The 11506-nt window shown below is 49.3% G+C and overlaps 1 protein-coding gene across 2 annotated transcripts; it reads right to left on the bottom strand.

Moving 5' to 3' along the window:
• Positions 1-6014: 6014 nt before the first annotated feature.
• Positions 6015-10821, bottom strand: Gsdmd (gasdermin D). 2 transcript variants are annotated; one of them, XM_052161318.1, is made up of 11 exons: positions 10428-10821; positions 9354-9577; positions 8928-9120; positions 8193-8361; positions 7910-8012; positions 7610-7660; positions 7247-7336; positions 6956-7128; positions 6735-6879; positions 6552-6631; positions 6015-6423 (listed from the first exon to the last, which is right to left on the bottom strand). In XM_052161318.1, the coding sequence occupies exons 2-11, from the start codon at positions 9571-9573 to the stop codon at positions 6184-6186; spliced, it is 1464 nt and encodes a 487-aa protein (XP_052017278.1). In that variant the 5' UTR covers positions 9574-9577; positions 10428-10821; the 3' UTR covers positions 6015-6183. The 2 variants fall into 2 exon arrangements, with proteins under 2 accessions (XP_052017278.1, XP_052017280.1); XM_052161320.1 differs by lacking the exon at positions 10428-10821 and adding an exon at positions 10258-10399.
• Between the last annotated feature and the right edge of the window lie 685 nt (positions 10822-11506).

Here is an 11506-nt window from a genome sequence, read left to right as displayed (position 1 = left end):
GATAAAGCTCACCTACCCAGAACTCCACTGTGCTTTAAATCATGCCTGTGAGCTCACTTGGTTCTCTCTCTTGGTAATAGGAGACCACAGCATGCTGGACTTCTGCAGAATAAAACACTAAAGAGCATCTGGACTTCTGCAGAATAAAACACTAAAGAGCATTTACATACTATCTGAGTCTGGGGTCTCATTCTTTGGTGAATCACAAATCCTTACACTACCATGTTGATAAAAGACTAAACCTCTGAAACTGTAAGCTAGATTCAATCAAATGTTTTCCTTTATAAGAGTTGGAGGAGATCAAGGATGCTGTCAGAAACCAGTGTGTGCCTATTACAAAATGCTTTTTTATTAAACATTTTAATAAATGTTTAAATTCCCATAGTCTGTAGATCTCTGAAGTGTTTGCGGACCACCTGTCTATCTAAAGTATACCCAAATAGACAAACACTGTTTTTTTTTTTAGTTAGTTACTTTTTGTTTAACGTTGAAAACATACATAGAAGGCTAAAGCTTGTCACGGTGTCTCGGTCGCGGTGTCACCTCATAGCAATAGAGACAGTGCCTGCACCAGCAGTCTAACGCTCCAGCCATGGTGGAATGCTTTAGTCCCTTCCGGCTAGTAAGTCCCGAAAGCTGCATTATCTGTGGTGTGCTTGGAAGTAAGTGTCAGGCTGGAACCCTGCTCTCTCTCTCTCTCTCTCTCTCTCTCTCTCTCTCTCTCTCTCTCTCACACACACACACACACACACACACACACACATACACACACACACACATCGTGCTCTCCCCACCCCTCATGAGCTGAGCTAGGAACCTCATCTGCTGTTTTCCAAATTCCACCTGCACAGAAAAAACTCCCCCTCCCAGTTGGAAAAAAGTCCAGGCTAATGTTCTCCCTTAGGCCTGTGAAGGGCTATTGCCTTCCTCCCACAAACCTTCCCCCTTCCCCCTTTGTTAACATGGGTCCCAAAACTTGTTCCAGCTGCACCACTTCAACAGTCCTGCTGCCTGCTCACTGACCTGGTCAAAAAAAGCCCCCTTCTTTCAGCCCAACATGCCTCTCTGACTCCCTCCCTAAAGCTAAGTTCTACACTGTTGATAACCAAATAAGCTACAAAATAATGTATGACCTTGTGATAATAGTTCCCTTAGCCAAGATCCTTGCTATTGTCTCCCAGATTATTAACCCTTTCCTGTCCTGACACTGCCTTTCAGGTTTCTCTGTGTAGCCCTGCCTGTCCTGGAACTCACTCTGTAGACCAGGCTGGCCTTGAACTCAGAAATCTGCCTGTCTCTGCTGCCTTCAGCTTAAACCTAATTTTATAAACAATTAAAATTAATTAAACCATACAAGTTACTTGTCAATTAGTTCCTAAATAATCACATTCTTTAATATGTTCATAACTATACTTATAGCCATGATTAATTACCAAAACAAGCTTTAGCCTTCTATGTATGTTTTCAAAGTTAAACAAAAAGTAACTAATTAAAAAAAAATCAGTGTTTGTCTATTTGGGTATACTTTAGATAGACAGGTGGTTCTCAAACACTTCAGAGATCTACAGACTATGGGTATTTAAACATTTATTAAAATGTTTAATAAAAAAACATTTTGTAATAGGCACACACTGGTTTCTGACAGCATCCTTGATCTCCTCCAAAAAATATGGGTACAGAAGAACACCCACCTGGAGTTTGCTTCATATATGACAAAGCAGGCCACTGGGCTGTAAACTGCCCTTGGTCTATACTGCTGGTCACACTGTCCAGACTGCGGAGGAACAAGACACTGGGAAGTTGACTCACTTTCTCTAGACAAGGTAGGACAGTCCCCTACGGTCCTGCTCCACAGGAAAGTCTGCAAGATTTTCTGGCCCTGAAGGCCAAAAATGGATGCCCCACTGACCACAGAGGAATCCTACCCATGTAGCGGGTAAGTCTGTGCCATTTTTAAAAAAGATTTATTTATTATTATAAATATGTACACTGTAGCTGTCTTCAGACACACCAGAAGAGGTCATCAGATCTCATTATGGATGGTTGTGAACTACCTCGTGGTTGCTGGGATTTGAACTCAGGACCTTTGGAGAGAGCAGTCAGTGCTCTTAACCACTGAGCCATCTCTCCAGCCAAGTCTGTGTCATTTTTAATAGACTAGGAAGCTGCTCATTCTTTATTTCACTTCTGCTTCCTCTGGTAAAATTTATCCTTCTCAGGTCTCATGGGTTTGAGGATCAGTTTAATAACAAAAACCATGGCTTCAGCTGCCTTCTCAGTCCTCTTCATATGTAAACATCAGGCCTCAAGCCTCACTGTCCTAAAGCGGCCACTGCTAGGTCTAGACACAATTCACCTCCTTACCAGATTAAAAAAAAAATCAATATAACCTTTTATGACTACTATATAAAGTCTAAAAAAACTCACTTTACAATGCCTGCTCCCAATGATCAACCACCCATGTCTCAGGGTAGGAAAAAATGTAAAGTTTTAGGTTTACGCAAGTCTGAGGATACGAAGGCTTCTAAGAAAGTGTTTAAGGATCTAAGAGAATGTTTAAGGGTCTAGGACGGTGTCTTGAGGTTGGTAAATGTAAGGTATGAGGTTGGAGGGTGTAAAAATCTTAGGCAACATAAAAATGATTTAAGGTGTATGGGGGAAATTAAAAATGCTTCGGGTTCTGATCTCTCTCTATATTACTGTTGTATTAAGCTTCAAAAGTTCAAAATCTTGACATTAACCAATAGAGTGCTGATACACTATTAGTCTAACTCTGATAAAGCCTTCCACTGTATTATCATAGTCACAAGCTCAAGACTTTAAATTTCCTCTGGTTGTTTTCTACATATAGACTTAAAAGTGTTTCTCATTAAAGAGGTATGTCTAATCTATATGCACCCAGCCTCCTGGAGAGAGGAAAAAAGCCCCTCCTTCTTGATCTCTAATTTTTTGTTGTTCTTGTTTTTTTTCTGAGACAGGGTTTCTCTGTGTAGCCCTGGCTGTCCAGGAACTCACTCTGTAGACCAGGCTGGCCTTGAACTCAGAAATCCACTGCCTCTGCCTCACAGAGTGCTGGGATTAAAGGCGTGCACCACCTCCGGCCAGTTTGATCTCTAATCATACTACAAACCATGGTCAAGGGAACTTTTGTCCCTTCTGTTTCACGGAAGGTTTGTCTTCCCTGAGCTTACCTTAACCCAAAGTCATTTTCCAAGCCTCTACTACAATGAAGCTATGAGTCTACTTACTGTCTTTTCTACAATGTGAGTTTCAGTATAGATTCCAAACAATGATGTCTTAGTCAGGGTTTCTATTCCTGCCCAAAACATCATGACCAAGAAGAAAGTTGGGGAGGAAAGGGTTTATTCAGCTTACACTTCCATATTGCTGTTCATCACCAAAGGAAGTTAGAATAGGAACTCACACAGGGCAGGAACTTGGAGGAAGGAACTGATGCAGAGGCCATGGAGGGTGCTGCTTACTGGCTTGCTTCCCGTGCCTTGCTCAGCCTGCTTTCTTATAGAACCCAGGACCACCAGCCCAGGGATAGCACCACCCACAATGGGCCATCCCACCCTTGATCCCTCATTGAGAAAATGCCTTACAGCTGGATCTCATGGAGGCATTTCCTCAAGGGAGGCTCCTTTCTCTGTGGTAACTCCAGCTTGTGTCAAGTTGACACACAAAACCAGCCAGTACAAATGATAATGCTAATGTGTCTAAACTTATCTCTTTTTGTAAACGTAATAAGATTCTTATAAGCTTCAGTGGCCCTACCAAACTAGGGGATATAAATAAATGTCTTCATGACTAATAAGGGTGAGAGACCTACATGTGTCTGGGAAAAAAAAAACCCGAGATGCATGGAGACCTAGATTCACACCACAAATTGTTTAAAGAACTCCGCCCATACAACCAGGACACATCTGCAATCCTCTCTTTCTGGCAGCCTTTGCTCTTCACACAAGGCTAGCCTGTTCATAGGGCCGAGGATACAAATCTATTTTTTCTTCTTAAGGCCCCATACCTCTTCTTCCACAAATGGGATTGTGAAGTCTGCAGGATGGCAGTCAACCAATTGCTTCTGCACCCATACCTCCCCCTGGCAGGAACCCACCAACTCCTGACCCTCCCACCCCATGCCATCCCTCTTCAGCAGGAAGTAGCCAGATCAGAACAGGAGTCCCTAGACCTAAAGAGGTTGGGATGTTAGGCTGGAACCCCTGCTCATCTCTGGAACAATCCAGGAAACCCCATCTGCTTCTCCTTCCCCCAACTCTGCCTGCTTGGAGAAAACTCTGGGCTAACTTGTCATCAATTCTCATCTCGGAGTTTCCAGCCAGGGGCTCAGTTTTTGATCATGGATGGACACAATCCCAGCTCCTAGATCACATGTCATCACCCCCCATCCTAGAACCGTAAATTCCCCCTTGCTTTAGCCTGGATGTGTGACTTCACTGACCTCCACATGTGACACGGGAAGACCCACCAGAGAGCTGCCTCCTAATAAGCCTGCCTTTATCTACTTTTAGTCAGGTCTAATCTGGCCTATGTTTGCACCACTGAGAAAGAGAAAAAAAAAAACCCATCAGGACAAGAGGTTGCTTCTTTCACCTCTCAGCAAGCTGAGACTGAGCTGTACTATAGAGGTGGTGTGGTCCCCACCAAGTACCAAAGCCTTCTCCTAGCTGTACAAGCTCTCAGGCATGATCATAACCCCTTGACCATATCAGTTAGAAACATCTTCTCCCTAGACACAGAGCCCATGAATTTCCCCGTGTCACGAAACCTGTTGATTACCAGAATCTGCCTGTCTGTAGTCACACTTGTACGCCTGTAGAACAGCACTGTTGCAGAGTAAGAGTCTGCTGCCTTAGTTGTGTGCCCTGAAGCAGAAGGTCATCCTGTCCCATGTACAGACTTACCCTTAAACTGTTCTGTGCATCTTTTCTGGAAAAGTTTGTGTGGGCACATTAGGGTATGACAGGTGTCGTGTAGCAGTTTCCATCTTTCAAGAAAGCTCCTTAAGACAGGATGTAAGCCATGTCCACTAGCTCCCTCCTTCTCCAAGAGTATATGCATAATAAAGATGCAAATAATCACTCCCCATCAAGCCCAATTGCCAAAGAGACTTCGAAGGTCAAAGACCTGCCTAGAAGAAACAAAGATCAGCTGAGCTGCCTGGAGGACTTTAGAGCGTTGGTAAGGACACACTCCGAACTTTGGAGCTATCTGCAGGCTGTGCAGTGTGCTCCGGTTCCCAGCTTCCATGGGCTGTCCCCGTGCTGGTGAGACCCTTTGGTGTTGCAACTGTCTTTGAGTCATGTTTGCTCCTGTAAGTTGCCCCTCATCCATATTCCTGTGATTAATCCCAACACAATCACTTAGCTCACCAAGTTGGACTCTGGTCCTATTCCTGCTTTGAACTGTCCCCTGGTTCCCTAACTGGGGTGTGGTGGTTTGGACTGATAAAACCTCCACAGACTTTGTTTGCATTCTTGGCCCATAGGGAGTGGCATTATTAGGAGGCGTGGCCTTATTGGAATAGGAGTGGTCTCATTCAAGAAAGTCTGTCACTGTAGGGGTCTTCTGTGCTCAAGCTACAACCAGTGTGGCACCCAGTCCCCTTCTGCTTCCTGTGGATCAAGATGTAGAACTCTAAACTCCTGCTCCAGCACCATGTCTGCTTGCAGGCTGTTGTGCTTCCCACCACGATGATGATGGACAGAACCTCTGAAGCTGTAAGCCAGCCCCAATTAAATGTTTTCCCTTTATAAGAGTTGTCTTGGTCATGGTGGCACTTCATAACGATAAAAACCCTAACTAAGACAAGGGGTAGGCAGACATTTGTTCGTGTCACCCTGGAAAAAGTCTGTCACACAACAAGGCAGGCTCACTTTGTCCTCACAGGGAGACAGGAGTGAGGTCATAGGCTTCCTACCCATCTTGATTCTATGTGGGCAGCAGAATCCCACCCTTCCCCATCCTACCGATGATCCAGTACTCCTCAAAAATGCAGCGCATTCTTTTCTTTGTACATTTATTGAGTTTTCCCAACTCCTGGGTCTCACTGCATCCTAACCCTGAGTTGGGTTCTTGGCTTTCCTAGAGGCTGGGCTTGGCAAGATTCTGCCCTGGCTGGAGGGCATGAAGATGTTGTGGGAAGGGAGGCCCCACAGACTACTAAGGTTTCTGGCCTAGACTTGACAATAGGGCCAGGGAGGCATACAGCGCACATGTGGGGCCCTGAGACTTTGGTTCCCAGTGCACCTGGGGAGGTTCCACCTGCAGCCTGAGGCCACATTCTTCTAGTAAGACCCAGGTGGGAACCTCCTCATCCCAGCTGTCCCCAAGGAGCCCGGATGGCAGGGACACAGAACTCTGCTCCTGCCACGGGGTGCTCTGTTCCAAGACGTACTTCACCTACCAACAGAGGAGGGTAAGAGGTTATAGATGCAGCCGTGGTTTGAGCCCGAGGGATGCAGCACCTGCCTGTGTCAACCTCAATGCACCCAGGACCCCACTGCATTCCCAAGGCCATGTCCTCTCACCAGCTCCAGCTGCTTTGACAGCACCGTCGTCGTCGTCTCCAGAGCCTTAGCCAGCAGCTGCTGCTGGGTTTCACTCAGCACTGGGAAGAGATCTGGGCTGAGGGAGGGTTCCAGAATGCCCAATATAGAATCTAGTCCTCCCTTCCTGTCCCCTACTAGCCCCGCCTTGGGCTGGCTGCTCACCAATCAGTGCTCCCAGCAGGTAGAAGATAGTGGCCGCGAGTTCCGGCACCAGCTCTCCAGAGTCGAGCACCAGATACTCAAGGACGCTGCCCGCTGGGCCATCCAGAGGCTCCACCTGTCCACCACTGCACAGGCCCTGCTCCAGCTGAGGTAGGGAGAGGGTGAGAGAGGCAAGGCAGGCTTGGGCAGGCCCTGTCCACCGCCAACACTCTCTCACTCACTGAGGCCTCTAAGACTTCCATGCCGGGCTGGTCCTGTAAAAGCCTCCCGATGTCCACTAGCAGCTGTTGTCTCAACTCCGTTTCTATGCTCTCCAGTTCTAAGGAGCCAGCCTTCACCTCTGCATACAGGCCTTGGCAGTCTTCACTGATTTCTTCTTCATCATGGATTCCATCTGGAGGGACAGAGGGACAGTACCAGCCGATGCCCATGAGGTCTTGGGGAACAGGGGGCAGATCCAGGGAGCAGACGCAGAGCCCGTGGACCCCAGGGTGCTCAGGGTGGGAACTGACCTGACATGAGCTTGAACTGCTCCCCGATGGAATGTAGTGCCGAGAGCAGATTAAAGCCACGGCGCCTCTTGCCCGCTGCTCTTGTGTGGTCTAGGCAGCACATAAGGGTGGTGGAAGGGGAAGAGCTGTTTTGTGCAGTGACCCAGGGACCATTATCTCATGTCCAAAAGGGCTGAGATTTTCCCTGGACCCTCCCAGATCCATCCCTCCTAGTAATGGCAGCCTGGGGCAAATGGAAAGCTAAGCAGGCCCAGCATCATCATCGTCTGAATTGAACCTCACCCATTGTGTAGACACGTGTATGTGTGCACAGAACACCTCGAAGCTAAGGGGTATATAGAGCCAGAGGGTCTGGGGCCTTACCTGAGGGGGGTTCAAAGGTCCTCTGTTTCTCATCCGAGACAAAGAGGATATCTGGGAGCAGGCAGAAGCAAGCGGGTCACCAACTCCCTTATCCCCAGGGCTCCTGGGACCTCATGAGATCCCACCCCTATCACCCACATATCAGTTCCCGGCACACTTGGCCATCCTGTCTGCAGATGGCATGCAGGGGATGCAGATCATGCAGCCAGATGTCCAGAGCATTCCCTAGCTGATGCCTTCCAGACTTCCTGCTTCTCTGCCACACAGTCTGGGCTCTAGAGACAGTCTCTAGCCACTCACCCCATTTAGAGCCAATGAGCAGTTGGGCCACTCGGAATGCAAGGATGCTGCCTGCAGGAATGGTCACCATCTTCTTCCGGCTTTGGTGGCCCTTGCCTTCACCCTGAAGGATGGATATGGGCTCAGGGGTGTAGAGTGAATAGCTATGAATGGGGGTGTTGGTGACAGGCTGGCCATTGGTAATTCCCAATCCAGTCTTCCACCACTGCCCCTGGCTTTAAAGATTCCCGCCATTGCTATGTGCCTAAGTAGAGCTAGGCAGGTGTTGGGGCTAGCCACACACCTGCAAGCATAAGGTTCCAGGCAGTGTACACTGGCCCGAGCCCTCCTGTTTGTGGACATGCGTGATCTGCACTTCCTCCTTTGTCTGCAGCACCTCGGTCACCACAAACACGTCATCCCCACGACTCCGAAGCTGTTGCAGGATTTTGTTCTCAGGTTGCTGAAGGTGCCTACAGAAAGATTGCCGGGGCTTGCCCACCGTAGCCTAGCTTCCTTCCCTCCCATCCTGCTGACAGGTGAGATGGAACGGCTAGGGAATCCAGGACTCTGTGGATACCAGGCTAGGGAACGGCCCTCCCACCCCCAGGGCGCTCCCAACAGTGTCTATCTAGGTGGTCATGGGGGTGTGACAAGTTCAAACGCTTCAAACTCAGAGAAGCGGAGGACACGTGTGCTTGCGGGGGGGGGGCGGGGGGGGACTCCATTATGTACAATCCATAAATGCTACAGGTCCAGGTCAGTCCCTCTCCATGGCAACCAGGAGCTCAGCCTGATTCCAAGGCTCTTGGGCTCTGCCTCGATATCCTGATCTTCAGGTTACACACAGTCCTGGCAACCGAGGCTTAACATCCTTCCCAGCCTGCCGTTGTTTATACTGTCCGGTTCCTCTGAGGCTTCCCTTGTTCAGTGCTGAGAGATACTGCCTCAGAAGCTTTCCCATGCCCTCAACCCAGCAACCTTCCCGAGATGTGTGGGGGCTCAAGGTAAGGGAGCCGGTGCCTCTTCAGGGGCTCACCTTTCACGCTGCATGATTTCCCAGGTGTTCTGAGTCACTCGCAGTATACACACATTCATGGAGGCACTGGAACTGTCAGACACTGCAGCTCCACCCGAAATCTTCCCTTCTCCCGTGCCTGACAACGTCACACTGCCCTCAACGGTCCCATCAATGACATCAGAGACTTGGAAGTGGCCAGAACACTCCGGTTCTAAAAAAAACGAGACCAGCTCTAAGGTCCTTTTCCAGTAGCCACTGCCTTGTCTTTCCTCTGTAGCAATGGGGGCTTTAAAGGACTCCCTACTCTGGAAACAGGGCCAGAGGAGTAGAGCTGAGCATGCCCAGTAAGATGGCAGGCTGGGCTTTACCCTCTCCCTTCTTCTATTCAATCCGGTGTGGGGAGGGGCTTTGGATGGGGAAGAGGGGGGGTGGGCAAGGAGATACCTGGTTCTGGAGTATTGGGTTCCAAGATGTCCTTGATTGACAGGTTGACACAGGTATAACGGGGCTTCCAGAACCATGAACTTGAGAGTTTCCTGCTCAGGAGGCAGTAGGGCCTGAAGCTGGTCGAATTCCGAAGGCAGTCCACTGGGATGAGGTCTCCTCTGCTGCCGCCGACCTCCTTGATCACACTCTTGACCACTTTCTCAAAGGCCGATGGCATGATCCTGGAGGCAGCCGGCAGAGGTCCATCCTTAGATGCCTCCAGCACTTAGAACCCCATCCCTTCAAAGTAGCTTTGCCTTGTTAGTCCTGGTACCTCCTGCCCGGCCAACACAACAATTCACTCTGTGGCTCACTTATCTGTCATTCCATGGGGCCTCCCGCATTTGATCGAGGAGGAGGAGGAAGCCTATAGCAGGCCGGGCACTATCCACACCGTTGATTACCATGCATAGCCCTTGGCCACCTGCTAAAGTCTAAGATACCCTGTTGCCCTCCCTGGCTGAGGGCCAAGGTTGGGGAAGGAACACAAGTCCCCACTTCTAGAGGACTTGGTACAGGAGCTCACAGCAAAGCCATAGTCCCAGAGGCTCTCGTGTACAGCTGTGAGCTACCTGACCTGGTTGAACTTTCACGGGTCAGAGGCCAAAACAGGCCTGGGACAGGCAACCTGTGCAGCGTGGAGGAACAGTTCTACCCCTAGGAAACTGGGTCTCTGGGCCAGGAAGGTCCTTGGGGATCAGGGAGGGACTTGTGGGCCAGGAAATCAGCATTCAGCCCAGAAGCCTAGAGAGTCTCCCATCCTCCTCCTCCTCCCGTCCTCCCCCACCCACCCACCCCCACTCATCCCGCCCCAGCGTCAAGCCCAAACCAGGCTGGTCCCACTGTATGCCTAGAAGGTCACCTCCATAGAGGCTAGGCTCTAGCTGCTAGGGTCTCTTCAAGCTGTCTTCAAGGTATAGTGGGGCTTCTGGGAAGGTCCGAATCCCCAACTCAACAAGCAGGCATCCGGGCCATAGAGTAGACCACACCTAAGAAGGGGCGACTGGGCTCCGGGAGGGCAAAGTTGCTCACCACGATCTTCACCCCTGCCGAGGTATCTGGGTCCACCAAGCGAAGCAGGGTTTGTGCTGGGTTGCCGGGGTACCGGGGTGGGGTCTCTTGTCTGCTCACCCCGGGAGCAACGGGAGGTACCAGCAAGAGCGGTTCTCGAGGACACAAAAGTGAAACCGTGAAGCTGCAGCCCGACGACGTAGCGGCGCGGGGAGTTCAAGGAGCCCTTCCTCCCGGAACAGCAGCCGCGCCGGCGGCGCAGCCTGCCCTAGCCTCCTCCTCCCCTCCGGAGCCCTCCTGGGCGTCGGGAAGACCCTGTAATCGGGGAGCTTCGGTTTCTTCTGGTCCGGGTGCCTACAACTTCTTCTCAGTGCTCATTCTTTTTCTTAAACACCTGTGCCATAGTAAAAGCTCTGAATGGACTTCTCTAGAGATACACGATTGTACCAGCTGCCTGCCAGCACCACATTAGTTATCAGGGAAATGCAAATCAAAACTAGATAGCGTCAAAGCCAGTAGACTGGCTGTCATCCTAAGTAAATAGTAGTAAGACTAGAAAAACAAACCCCGAGGTCCTTTCAGACAGGAGACCGAAAGCAGAGGAGCTGCTCTAGAATACAAAGGCAATTTTTCAAATGGATGAATGTAGAGATACCAGGTGACCTAGGAATTGGACTTTTAGGTGCATATCCAAAGCAAGAGATCATCCTGGGGTTGCGGCTATCAATGGTGAAAAGTTGTTTAATGTGTACAGCAATGTTTGTGATAGTGTTTACATTTTTCTCTTGAGATTTTTTAAACTTTTACCTTATGTGTGGGAGTGTTTTGTCTGCATGGATACACGTGCACCATATATAGGAGCCAGGAATTGAGTCCTGGTCCTCTGTAAGAGCAGCAAGTGCTCTTAACCCCTGAATCATCTCTTCAGTCTCCATGGTAACATTTTAAAGAGCCAAGTAGATAACCTGAATGTCCACCAATTCATACATAGATTTAAAAAATAGGAAATCCATACAACATTTTAGCTGGGCGGTGGTGGCAGATTTCTGAGTTCGAGGCCAGCCTGGTCTACAGAGTGAGTTCCAGGACAGCTAGGGCTA

This window comes from Apodemus sylvaticus, chromosome 17 (assembly GCF_947179515.1).
Source record: "Apodemus sylvaticus chromosome 17, mApoSyl1.1, whole genome shotgun sequence".
Taxonomy (NCBI): Eukaryota; Metazoa; Chordata; class Mammalia; order Rodentia; family Muridae; genus Apodemus; species Apodemus sylvaticus.
The sequence above is the reverse complement of the archived record's forward strand: the minus strand, read 5'-3'. Positions and strand labels throughout refer to the sequence as shown.